The sequence below is a fragment of the Callithrix jacchus genome, chromosome 3, assembly GCF_049354715.1.
Source record: "Callithrix jacchus isolate 240 chromosome 3, calJac240_pri, whole genome shotgun sequence".
Lineage (NCBI taxonomy): Eukaryota > Metazoa > Chordata > Mammalia > Primates > Cebidae > Callithrix > Callithrix jacchus.
The window spans coordinates 177,801,567-177,815,316 of record NC_133504.1 but is presented as its reverse complement, the minus strand read 5'-3'; the positions used below and the strand labels follow the sequence as shown (position 1 = coordinate 177,815,316).

At 45.5% G+C, this 13,750-nt stretch overlaps 1 protein-coding gene across 26 annotated transcripts in view; it reads right to left on the bottom strand.

Moving 5' to 3' along the window:
• PROM1 (prominin 1) overlaps positions 1 to 13,750 on the bottom strand; it is a 153,367-nt gene that overhangs the window by 107,039 nt on the left and 32,578 nt on the right. For 12 of the 26 annotated variants that reach the window (XR_013533182.1, XM_035294015.3, XM_035294008.3 and 9 more), the window contains exons 1-2: positions 6,141 to 6,204; positions 206 to 636 (exon numbers count right to left, since the gene is read on the bottom strand). The exons of 2 other annotated variants lie outside the window; for them this stretch is intronic. Coding sequence is in view for 22 of the 24 variants with exons in the window: in XM_035294015.3 (XP_035149906.3) it covers positions 206 to 425 (220 nt within the window). In the remaining 2 variants the exon portion in view is untranslated. Of the gene's footprint in view, positions 1 to 205; positions 637 to 5,714; positions 6,205 to 6,467; positions 6,514 to 13,750 lie in introns of those variants that run through there. 12 more of the 26 variants (XR_013533183.1, XM_002806669.6, XM_078367474.1 and 9 more) reach the window with 3 other exon arrangements.

The following is a 13,750-nucleotide window of genomic DNA, read 5'->3' as shown; positions in this document are numbered from 1 at the left end:
GCTTCCATTTCTTATAATAACATTCCTCACAACCTATTTAACCTGGTACAAGTCATCTTAACTTCTGTCTACATGCTTTCTGCTTCTGTGCAAAGCAATCACTAAAATACTGAATATGGCATATATTGATTGCATTGACATTAAAAAACCATACTGTGGGTGTGTTTGAGGATAAATCCTATCTTTGCCCGCCATCAGCACTTACCTTCTGGGAAATCATGCGGCTGTACCACATAGAGAAAGATATGCACCAGCTCAAAGAGAATGCCAATGGGTCCAGCTTTATGGGAGTCTTGGGTCTCATAACTTGTTTCAGGCAATTCATAATTCCAAGCCTTCGGAGCATCTGTGGATGAAGGCTGCCCTCCTGAAAAGGTGTTCCCACACAGCCCCAGCAGCAACAGGGAGCCGAGTACAAGGGCCATAGCTAGCAAGATCCTCCAAACATGAGGTAGAACTGGGTGCCTCCTGCCTCAGGGCTTCTGGAAGCCTTGGGGAAGTCAAGTGTGTTCCTGAGCAGAAGAGGAGCAGCAAGCACTGGATCTGCTGAATCTTCGTTTTCTGGCTGGGGCTGGCTTCAGGTGAGGGATACAGAAGAATGTTCTCCAAGGGAGTCATTCACTCAAGGCACCATCCCTGGCAGGGAGAGAAACAGCAGGAGAGTCATCAGTGCATGTAACCTGCCTGCACCTGGAGCTGCTCAGGGAGTAGGCTGCAAAGCTTTAGAGCAAGGCCTTCAGCCTAATCCGGATGGATGAGTGGAAACCAAGCACACAGCCTGCTCCAGAGCCACAGGGCAGGCGCTGGCATCAAAGCCATGACTCAGAGAAGATCCTTCATCAGGAGGGCCACATTCAAAACACAGACCCTTTGGGGGTCCGGGAAATACCAGGTATTGTAGAGAAGGCTTGGGATCTTGGAAACTAACATTTATTGAACACATACTGCATTCCAGGCACTGTCCTTCATGCTTCACAGATAGAAATAAGGTCCTCCTTGTTTAAGGCACTATCTCATTTTGCAGATGAGGAAGCTGACACAGAGAGAATTCACCTGTGACTTGCCCAAGGTTACAGGTGAGTAGCCATGCAGCCAAGATTCAAACTCACTAGTTTGCCTTCAAAGTCCAAGATCTAACAATGACCTCAACACACTGTCCCTCCCTCTCAGGCTCTAGTAAGAGCCACTGAGGCCCCCACAATAGAGTATATGCTTATTTCTTCTCAAAGTGTGTGCTGTTCTCCTCAACACTTACATATACCTTACTCTGTCTTCTATTCTACTTAGTTGCTCACTAATCCCATTTCAAACACCCCTCTCTCCACTTTGCCCCCAATCCAAACTAGAAGGGCATGGCCTCAAGGATAAGGACCACATTGTTTGAGGCCAGACACATGTGTGTCACTGGAACCTGTCTTTCTAATAAGCTCACCAAGTAATCCTGATTGAAACCTGCAGCCTAAGTTACCACCTCAACAACTACGAGTCTCGCAGACGAAAGGCAGGGCAAAAGGAGACTCTACCTACCCCTTGGGAGAGGGAGAAAGACACAAGAATCCTAAAGCAGCTGTCACTCCAGCGTCTGTGAAGGAAACAGGACAGAAAGGGCCTCCAAGGTACACCCTGTTCCACTCGTCTTTCAATTCCCAGACCTTAACACCGGGCATGGCACACGGTCAGTGTTTAGTAAGAGCCTGATGAGCAGCTTCTTTAACTCATGGCACCAACCATGGCAGGCAAAGAAATAGCGGCAGAGTCACTGATGTAGGTAACCTGCCTGCACCAGGAACTGCCCCGGAGAGGAGGCTGCAAAGCCTTAGAGCAAGGTCTTCAGCTAATCCAGGTAGGTGGGTGGAAACCAAACACAGCCTGCTCCAGAGCCACAGGGCAGGTGCTGGCATCAAAGCCAAAATATGTTATTTCCTTGTGCCATTTCATGAGACTAGGCAAATCAGCACAGAACCTGGAAGGATCTGGAATGTACCACTCTTCCTGTCTGTATTAAGTGTCTGGAGCAAGAGCAAGACACTGTCATTTTGTAACCTAGATACATAGTTACTAACTTTCTAGATAAGTACAGGGTGCTCCTGAAACACACACTGTGAGAAAGGGAAGGGGGATGAGGAAGAAAGTGACATACTTTACAAGAGACCAGAGGACCCACTACCAATATTCCAAGTCAAAGAAAGCTTCGGACAAGAGATGAGATTTCATGAGCTATTTGAGCAAAGATGTTAATTCCTATCTGATCCCCTCCATTGCCTCATCTTCTAAGTCCTGTCCCACTCCAATTACTCCTGCACAAAGCTACCAATATAGTGACCCTAAACTCTTCCTTTGTCAAATCATGGGCTGCTGGGATCCCAAGTGGCTGCCAGTACTAACCTCGTGCCCCACACGTTAGGTTCTGCCTCCATCACACCCACAGTAGACACCACGATCCTGGTGTTTCCAAAGGGCTCCCTTTGAACATGTACTGCAAGCACACACACACACCACGTGTACTCTATCTTTTTTTTTACAGGACAGAGAGCTAAGCCTCCAGCAGAGCAGCTGGAAGGATTAAAGGTTCAGATGCTGAGAAAGGCCCGCTTTCTGGTAATGCCACCAAGCCTCGGCCCAGAGAGAAACTGCCCAGGGAAGAACGAGCAAACAGTCTTTTCAACTATCTCGGTGACAAAAAGGTGAAGGGAAATTTCCAGTGATATGAAACACAGCTGCTCACTGCAGCAAAGACAGGAGAAAATCATTTGAGTTTGACAGCAACTAGAGTTGTATTTCCACATTTCTCTACATCTTGCTCCAAAATGTAGGTCCCTAGGAAGTTTTAAAGTACATTTTAAGAAAATATTGAAATCTCACTAAGAAACACTGGAAACCGATTAAAGTCAAGTCAAGAAGGAAGTTTTTCATCTCGGGTTTAATAGGTTGTGCCAAAAAGAGAAGCTCTGAGTCTTACCTGGTAAACCCCACTACTGGGTCCAAGAACCACTGAGAGCAGCATCTGTCTCAAGCATAAAATGGGGTGCTTACTTGAAATGCAGATTACTAATGCATCTAATTTCTGGGATGAAGCCCATTAATCTGCATTTTTAACAAGCTGTCCTGGGGGCTGATTCTTCACAACTAAAGTTTGAAAAGAGTTCTGTTCCTGGAGACCTCTGATCCTGGAGTGTCCGCCTAGCCACTTCACGCTGCTTTCCAAGGACACTTCAGGCTTCCCAAACATACTGCAGAATAACAGATATAAGGTGAAATCTCCCCAAATGCCCTTTTCATGTTGCTTTGAATTGATCTATCCCAGCTGCTGTGCAGGTTCCTGGCTTATTTCTGTATCCCCAGGGCCTGGAACACAGCTGGTACTCAATGAAAAGGACTGCTACCCGCCTGGGCAACATAGTGAGGCCTTGTCTCTACAAAAAAATTAAAAAGTTTTTTAAAATTAGGGAACATAGTGGTATACAACTGTAGTCCCAACTACTCGGGAGGCTGAGGCAGGAAGATTACTTGAGTTCAGGAGGTTGAGCCTGCAGTGAGCCATAATCACACCACTGCACTCCAGCCTCGGTGACTTTACATGATTCTGGAGTCCAGAGAACTGCATTTCAATACTGGTTTAAAAGCAAATACGGTGATCAATCACTTTCTTTTCTTCTTTCAATGGAACCTCTCAGAATCTTTCTTTTTAAAAAGGATCTTTGTCGTGGATTTTTGTCATCTAGGGTGCTTTTTGGGGGCACATGGGGGCTACCCAACTTCTTATCCCACCTTTGTGAGTTGAGTGGGAGGCACCTCTGCCTTGGATTGTGAGGCCAGCAGAGGTGCCCAAACTGTGTCCTGGTGAGGCTGAGCCACGCTGGGCCAATCAGAAGCTTTCTTCTGGGCCTGGGCCTGCGCACTCTGAAGCAGGACAGTGTCTAATTCATTCTAGCAATGATGGCAGCAGTGCCAGCAGCCACATCCAGGGTCCTGCCCTGGCAGCCACAGCCATCCACATATCAGGGGTCCTGTGGAGTGTCTTGGACTCCTAAACCTGGCTAGCCAGCCTTCCTGCTACTTCCCTAAGTCACCCAGGGCCCATTCTTTCAATAAGTCCTTTATCTGACAAAATTACCCCAATCTCAGCTTCCACTGTTTTAACAAAGTATCCTGATCCTTAACCAATTTCAGAAATAGCTCTTTGTTCCCTGAGAAACCTATTTCCTTTATATCTTAAATAGTACCAACAAAACAACACTTGGTTTAAAGTTTTCAGCTTGTCCTTTGACACATTTGTTTATTTCACTGTACTAAAACACAAAGAAACTGTCTCGTATAAAAATCAGAAGGAAGTTTAGAAAAAAAGTATGGAACACATTTTTTTAAAAAAAGAATAAACTAAAGGGCACTGCTGAATAGACAATAGCCCAAGCTCTTGAGATAGGGCAGGCGGCTCTGGTCCCCCTCACTAACTCCGCCAAGATGACAGTTGTTTGCATTCTCCAATCCTTCTTCTGCTCATCTGTCAAAGGGGGATTTCGCACAGCGTTGGCTGGCTAGTGATCTACTAGGTAAAGCACCGGGCACGCAGCTGAGAGGCTATCCGGGGCCTTTCTGCTTCTGCTAGCATCAATACTCTGATCTCAACTCCGCCAGGGCGCCTAAGGGTCACCCTGACAGACACGACGGCGAGAAAAGAAAGATAAGTAACATCACAAGAAAAATAAGTAGCATCACACAAGTTGAATCATATGAGGTTGACGATATTCATATCTTCCATCCAAGAAACCGACAATTTCATATGATTGAACTCAACATTTCGCCACAGTTGTTCCTGTCGTGTGAGTCTCGGGGGGGCGGCGGGGCACTCAAGAACTGGATCATGCACTTGCTTATCTTAACAAAGAGCAGCTGCCGCCGCAAGAACTCCAGCAAACCTTTCTCCAAAAAGGTCAGTCCCCATCGCGGGGTCCGGGAGCAACCTGTTGCAGCAGGAAGCCTGGGGCGCCGGCTTCCCCGCCCTTTCCCTCCAAACCACCTCCAGGCCAAGATCCCTCCTGGCTTAGCTCCCTTCTGGGCAGAAGCTTCTCGCTCCTGCGGGACACAAAAGAATGAGCGGCGGGGCGGGCGCGGGAAGCCGGGAGACTCCAGGAATTCGCCGCCGCGCAGGGGAGGGGGTTGCCAGAGAAACTTGGCTGCCCCGAGCGCGTCTGCCCCAGTTCCCCGTCGCGGCCCCTGCTGGGCACGGACTGTGGGCGATCCCGCCAGAGAGAAAAGATCGGAGGGAGCTAGTTCCTCCCTCCGATCGGACCCCCTGCCCCTGCAGACGCGGGCTCTCAGGGAAAGTGATCCCGAGCCTCCCACTTTCTACAGCGGTGAAGCTCCTTGTCTGTCCACGCTCCTCTTTGTTGTCGGGTCGGCGCCTTCTGGCGGAGTGCGCCGTGAGCACCCCAGTTCTCCATCTAGCGATAGCCGCGGGTCCCAGCGCATGCACGCAGAAGGGCCGTGGGTCGGGAGGCTGGGAGGGTGTTTCCAGCCAGGGGTGCAGGCGCTCCCCATGGACCGGGGAGACGGCTTCGCTTTGCATCCCCAATCTCTCTTCCGGCTGTGGTCGGCTGCACAGTATTAGCCCCTTTCCGCACTCAACCCGGGAGGCTCAGCGCCTCACGTCCCCGGGGCCATTCCTAGGGCTTCCTTAACTGAAGACTTGTTCCCAAGCCCCTGGCGAGTCTCACCTCCATCGCCGTTCTCACCGAGAGCTAGTCCAAAGTCTCTGGGGCTCCGGTCCGGTGCGCGCACCCACCTCCTACTTCGGAACCACAGCCGCCAGCTACTCCCACCCGCGCCCCCAGCCCCAGTGGATGGAAAGAAGACCCAAGCGGGGCTGCCCAGGCCTCCACTCAGCCGAAAAAGTTTGGGGTGGCCGGGCACCGGGACCATGACGCGCTCCCCGCAGTCCCTCCGGCCCCAGACGCTGCCCCGGCCCGCACCGCCTGCTGCGGGGCCAGAGAGGCGGCGCAGATGGCCAGGGTAAGGGGGACGCCGAGCGAGCCCGTCCACTCCTCACGGCACACCCCCAGTACTGTGGAAGGAGTGAGCTCAGCCCCGCGCCTGGACAGCAGACGCCTCTCTGGTTCCGGGATGAGGACGCAGCTACTCACCGTGTACCCGGCTCCCGCTCCTGCTCCCGCCCTAGTCACCGCTGCCGCCGCCTTCCTTTAGTTCGCCAGGCCCCGGCTCGTGAATTATTTATGATCCGGCTTCGGGGACCACCGCGACAGCCTTCGGAGAGCCAGCCCCTCTGGCCCGCCCGCTTGCCGGGGAGGGGCTCAGGCTGCCCTGCGGCCGGACTCCCGGACGTGGTGGGAGGCCGGAGAGTGAGGCCCGGGTGCTGGGGGCGGGGGGAACCTGTTGCGGCTTCCTCTGTCCGGGGCGGGGACTTGGGTATGGAGCCGCTGTAATGGGAAGGATTCCTTAAATATACTCACGGCGGCGGGAGAGCTGAGCGCGTGGCCAGGTGCCGCGTGGGGATCTGACTCAGTCACTTAAAGATCGCGAAACCCGAGCCCTGGACACATTCTGATTGGACCGGCTGAGCTGCTTCGCCACGTTGTCCCTGTGTGACCACCAGCACCTGAACAGCATCCATTTCCTGTAGGGGTGCCTGGTTAATCCCGCACGCCCTTCTTGCAGCGCTCATGCCTCTTTTACCCCAGCAGAGTCACTTACTTGGAATGCAGCTACCCTCCTAAAAACTCTCCTCTCTCATCCCTGACGCATTAGACCCTTCTGCTGCCTAATCTCAATGCAACTAAAAAAAATCATTTGGATCCTTAGTGTGCATCATCTGTTCCAATGCTAGTAGCTGAGGCGGATGAAAAACGGCATAAAGCAGTACTTGCTCCCACGTGTACACACCAGCATCTGCTATGGCATGAAGCCACTGAACCTTTTCTCAAAGCATATTGGTCTTCCCGCTCTGTGAGTTGCAGCTCAGCCCCGGAGTCCTCACCTTGCTACTTAGCTGGGTAGTGGAAACCTGTCAGAAGTAATCACTCCCTGCTCTAACTGTCCTCAAAAATTTGCACCTCACCTCACTCTTATTCACCACTTCTTATCTTGAATTGGGAATACTGTACTCTCTGGTAGGCAAAATAAGACTTAGGGAAGAAAAGCACCTTCAGGATTGTGTCTTACATACAGTAGGTGTTTAATACATGTTTGTGATATGGATAGACACAGGAAAGGATGGATGCACAAGCTACAAATGAATGATAGGTCAGTATCTTTTTCACTTACCCCAGAATCTAACATAAAACAGGTATTTGTTTTGTTTTTACTAGTTAAATTGATCTTGAGTGTGCATGTTTCTAGACAAGAAATGTTAGTTCAGAAGACTTCCAAAAATTACACAAGGACATGGCAAGGTTAGGTGGTGATATGATTTAGCTCTATGCCCCCACCCAAATCTCATATTGAATTATAATTCTCAATGTTGGGAGAGGGACCTAGTGGGAGGTAATTGGATTATGAGGGCAGATTTCCTTGCTGTTCTCATGATCATGAGTGAGTTCTCATGATATCTGCTTGTCTAAAAATGTGTGGCACTCTCCCTCTGCTCACTCTGTCTCTCCTGATGCCTTGTGAAGATGTGCTTGCTTTCCCTTCACATTCTACCATAACTGTAAATTTCCTGAGGCCTCCCCTGCCATGCCTCCTGAACAGCCTCTGAAATGGTGAGTCAATTAAGCCTCTTTTCTTTATTAATTACCCAGTCTCAGGTAGTTCTTTATAGCAGTGTTAGAACAAACTTATATGGGTGGAAAACAAACCTAATCAGTCCTGCAGATTTCCCCTCTGCAGCCCCTGCAGGTCAGAGGCCTCCGGTTGAACATCTCCTGGGGCCCCATAAACCTGCTCCTAGTTAGCACTTTTAAGTCTGGAGCTAGCAAGAAGGTGAGTTCTCAGAGGAGTGGGCTCTGATTTCCATCAAAGATTGGTCCCACCTTTTTTTATTGCTGTAACTTTGGCTACTTAATATTGCTCTAAGCCTCAATTTCCTGGTCTGCAAAATGAAGACAATTATAACTCACAGAGCTCATTTTCATTCCTAACAATATCAACTACAATAAAATCAGTAGAGAGAGATGCAGCAAGATGGACAAATAGAAGGTTTAACCCTTCCACCCTGCCAGGAACACAATTTAACAACTATCTATACACAAAAAAAGCAACTTTGTAAAATCAAAAATCAGGTGGGTAACCACAATACCTAATTTTAACTTCATATTGCTGAGAGAGGCACTGAAGAAGGCAGGAGAGAATTTTGAATTGTCAATGCCACCTGTCCTCCATCCTCCAGCAGCAGCAGCCTTGTGGTTTGAGAAAGGGAGAGTGCAGTAATTTTAAGACATTGAATTCAGTGCTGCCCTGTCATAGCAGAAAGCAAAAATTGGGCTGAACTCAGCGGATGCCTCCCCATGGAGGGAGCATTTAGACAAGCCCTAGCCAGAGAGAATAGCCCATCCCAGTCATCAGAACTTGAGTTTCAGCAAGTCTTGCCACCGTGGGTGGCTTGGGAGCCCTGACTAACCTTAAAGGCAGTCTAGGCCACAGGGACAGCAACTCCTAAGCAAGTCCGAATGCTGAGCCCAGAGCCAGTAGACTTAAGGGGCATGTGACTTACTGAGACACCAGACAGGGCAGCTAAGGGAGTGCTTGTGACACCCCTGCCCCAACTTTAGGTAGTGCAGATAGTGGCTTTTCACCATTGCATGCCCTTTTCTAGCACTCATGCCTCTTTTACCCTAGCAGAGCTCTCTACTGGGAATGTAGCTACCCTACTAAAAACCCTCCTCTCTCAAAAACTCTCAGCCGCATTAGACCCCTGTGTTGCCTTATCTTAATGCAACTTTAAAAAAAAAGAAAGAAATTATTTAGATCCTTAATGTGTGCATCAGTCCCAATGCTATTGGATGGAGTGATTAAAAACAGCATGAAGAGACCCATTTCCTCTGCTTGAAGAGAAGAGGGCGTAAAGAATACTTTGCTATCTTGGATACCAGTTTATCCACAGTAGGATAAGGCATCAGTCAGCGTCATCAGGCCCCCATCCCAGGCACTCACTTGTGGATAACATTTCTAGACACATCCTGGACCAGAAGGGAAGCTGCTACCTTGAAGGAAAAGACACAGTCTATGCGGGACCCATCACCTGTTGGCCAAAGAGCCCTTGGGTCCTGAATAACCAGCAGCAAAACCCAGGTAGTACACTGTGGTTCTTGGGTGAGACTCTGAAATCTGCTGTTTCAGGCAAGACCCAGCACATCCCCCGCTGTGGTGGCTAGTGTGAGAGACTCCTTCTGGTTGACAGACGCAGAGGGAAAAGGAAAGGGGATGTTTTCCTTCCCTTTAGGTACCAGCTCAGCCACAGGGAGGTAGAGTACTAAGCAGGCTCTTGGGGTAGGCTTCAACGCCCAGACACCAGTGAACATCCAAAAGCATCCAGACCATCCAGGAAAACATGACCGCACCAAACGAAATAAGGGCCCAGGAAACAACCCTGGAGAAATAGAGTACATGACTTTTCACACAGAGAATTCAAAACAGCTGTCTTGAAGAAACTCAAGAGAAAATTAAAAGAACACAGAAGGAATTCAGAATTCTATCAGATAAATATAACAAAGACATTTAAATAACTTAAGAAATCAAGCAGAAATTCTCAAGTTTAAAAATGCAACTGACATATTGAAGAATGTATAACAGTCTTTTAACAGCAGAATAGATCAAAGAGAAGCAACAGTGAACTTAAAGACAAGCTATTTGAAACACACAGTCAGAGGAGACAAAGAAAAAAGAACCAAGAAACAATGAAGCATGCCTACACGATCCAGAGAATTACCTAAAAAGCAAATCTAAGAGTTATTGGCCTTAAAGACAAGGCCAAGAAAGAGATAGGGGTAGAAAGATTATTCAAAGGGATAATATCAGAGAACCACCCAAACTTATAAAAAAAAGTATCAATATCCAAATATAAGAATTGTATAGAACACCTACCAGATAAACTCAGAGAAGACTACTTCAAGTAAGCCAATAATCAAATTCCCACAGATCTAGGATAAAGGATCCTAAAAGCAGCATAAGAAAAGAAACAAATAACATACATTGGAGCTACAATACGTCTGGCAGCATACTATTCAGCGGAAACCTGACAGGCCAGGAGACAGTGGCCTAATATATTTAAGCTGCTGAAGGGAAAAACTTTTTTCCTAGAATACTATATACAGCAAAAGTATTCTTCACACATGAAAGAGAAATAAAGACTTTCTCAGACAAACAAAAGCTGAGGGATTTCATCAACACCAGACCTGTCCTACAAGAAATGCTACAAGGAGTTCTTCAATCTGAAAGAAAAAGATACTAATGAGCGATAAGAAATTATCTGAAGATACAAAACTGCCTGGTAATAGTAAGTACACAGAAAAACACAGACTGTTATAGCACGGTAAGTGTGGTGTATCAACTACTCTTATCTTAAGTAGAAAGACTAAATGATGAATCAACCAAAAATAAAAGAGCAGGAGCAAGTCCTTACTCATCAATAATAATATTGAATGTAAATGGACTAAACCCTGCAATCGAAAGACATAGAATGAGTGAATGGATTAAAAAATAAGACCCATTGGTCTATTGCCTACAATAAACATACATAACCTATAATGACACAAACAGACTGAAAATAAGGAACAAAAAAAGCTATTCCATGCCAATGGAAACCATAAAAGAGCAGGAATAGCTATATTTACATCAGACAAAACAGATTTCAAGACAAAAACTGCAAGAAGAGACAAAGGTCATTATATAACAATAAAAGGATCAATTCGACAAGAGGATCTAACAACTGTAAATATATATGCACCAAACACTGGAGCATCCAGACACAGAAGGCAAATATTATTAGAGCTAAAGAGAGTGATAGCTCTCAATACAATCACAGCTGGAGACTTCAACATCTCACTTTCAGCATTGGACAGATTTTCCAGACAGAAAATCAACAAAGAAACATCAGACTTAATCTGCACTGTAGAACAAATGAGCCTCATAGAAATTGACAGAATATTTCATCCAATGCCTGCAGAATACACATTCTTTTCTTCAACACATAGATTATTTTCAAGGAGAAACCACATGTAAGGTCACAAAACAAGTCTTAAGACATTTTTAAAAATCCTGAAATAGCATCAAGCGTCTTCCCTGACCAGAATGGAATAAAACTATAAATCAGTAACAAGAATGATTTTGGAAACTATACAAACACACGGAAATGAAACAATATGCTCCTTCATGTCCAGTGGGTCAATAAAGAAATTATGAAGAAAATTATACTATAGGTTATCGTAACCAAAAATGGCATGTTACTGGCATAAAAACAGACATATAGATCACTGGAACAAAATAGAGAGCCCAGAAATAAATCCATACAGGTACAGTAAATGCATTTTTAACAGAAGAAAGGACAGTCTCTTCAATAATGGTACTGGGAAAACCTGATATCCATATGCAGAAGAATAAAACTAAACCCATATCTCTTGCCAAGACCCAAATAAATAAAATCAGACATGAAAAAGGAGACAGTACAACTGATACAGGTACAGTATTTGCTGGCACAACAGAATAACTAGAGTTAAAAATAACTTAATCGGCTGGGCGCAGTGGCTCAAGCCTGTAATCCCAGCACTTTGGGAGGCCGAGGTGGGTGGATCACAAGGACAAGAGATGGAGACCATCCTGGTCAACATGGTGAAACCCCATCTCTACTAAAAATACAAAAAAATTAGCTGGGCATGGTGGTGCGTGCCTGTAATCCCAGCTACTTAGGAAGCTGAGGCAGGAGAATTGCCTGAACCCAGGAGGCAGAGGTTGCAGTGAGCCAAGATCATGCCATTGCACCCCAGCCTGGGTAAGAAGAGCGAAACTCCATCTCAAAAAAAAAAGAAAATAAATAAAAATTAAAAAATAATTTAATCAAACCAAAATGGATAAAGGACTGAAATCTAAACCTCAAGCTATGTAACTAGTACCAAAAAACATTGGGGAAATTCTAAAGGACACTGGATTAGGCCAGGATTTCTTGAGGAATATTCTAAAAGCATAGACAACCAAAGCAAAAGTCACAAATGGGATCACATCAAATTAAAAAATCTCTGAACAACTAAAGAAGCAATCAACAAAGAAGAGACAACCCACTGAAAGGGAGAAAATATTTGCAAACTACACATATGACAAGGAACTAAGAACTAGAATATATAAGGAGCTCTAACCACTCTGTAGGAAAAAAATCTAATGCTCTGATTTTAAAAATGGGCAAAGGAGTTGAATAGACATTTCTCAAAATAAGACATACAAATGGTAAACAGGCCTATGAAAAGGTGCTCAATGTCACTGATCATCAGAGAAATGGAAATCACAACTACAATGAGATATCATCTCACCCCAGTTAAAGTGGCAAGGAAGTGGTGAAAAGGGGACCCTTGTACATTGTTGGTAGGAATGTAAACTAATACAACCACTATGGAGAGCGGTTTGGAGGTTACTTAAAAAAAGCTAAAAATGGAGCACCATACGATCCAGCAATGCCACTGGTGGGTATACACCTAAAACAAAGGAATTCAGTCTATCAAAGAGATACCCACACTGCCATATTTGTTGCAGCACTCTTCACAATAGCCAAGATTTGGAAGCAACTTAAGTGTCCATCAATATATGAATAAAGAAAATGTGGTACATATACACAATGGAGTACTATTTAGCCATAAAAAAGAATGGAATCCTATCATTTGTAATAACATAGATAAAAACTGGAGGTCATTATGTTTAATGAAATAAGCCAGGCACAGAAAGGCAAACTTCACATGTTCTCACTTACTTGTGGGACCTAAAAATTAAGACAATTGAATTCATGGAGACAGAGAATGGAAGGATTGTTGACAGAGGCTGGGTGGGGCAGTGAAGCAGTTGGGAGGAAGAAAGGGTGGCTAATGAGTACAAAAAATAGAAGGAATGAATACGATACAGTATTTGCTGGCACAATAGGATAACTAGAGTTAAAAATAATTCAATTGTACATTTAAAAATAACTAAAAATATATAACTGAATTGAAAGATAAATGCTTGAGGGGACGGATACCCCATTTACCCTTATGTGCTTATTACACATTGCATGCCTATACCAAAATATCCCACGTAACCCATAAATATATATACCTACTCTGTATTCACAAAAAATAAAAATAAATAGTAGTGAGAGTAACACCCACACTTAATGAGCATTTACTATGAATGAGGCACTGGGCCTAGTGCTTTAAATTATTTTATGTAATCTTAGCAACAACAGCAGTTTGAGATCATATTATTATCTCTATCTTAAAGAAAAGGCCAAAATACGTTCAGTAACCTGAGGACACCCAGGTAGTAAGTCAAGCACTAAATTTGAACTCAGATCTGGCCCATGATCACTGATGCACCAGAAAATAACATAAAACCCTTTCAGGCCACTGCCACATTGGATCAAAATGGGTGGCTATCTGCTTTATGGTAGGGCACCGAATGCTTCAACTGTTTTCACTCATTTCCATATCGTATCCCAGCACCTCTGCCTGGACCACTGTGGTTGTTCAGTAAGTGAGTGAATTAATAATAAACGTAAGACACAATATTATGACCTAATCTGAGCAACCTTATGCAGACAGTGATAGGACCTAATGATTTGTTC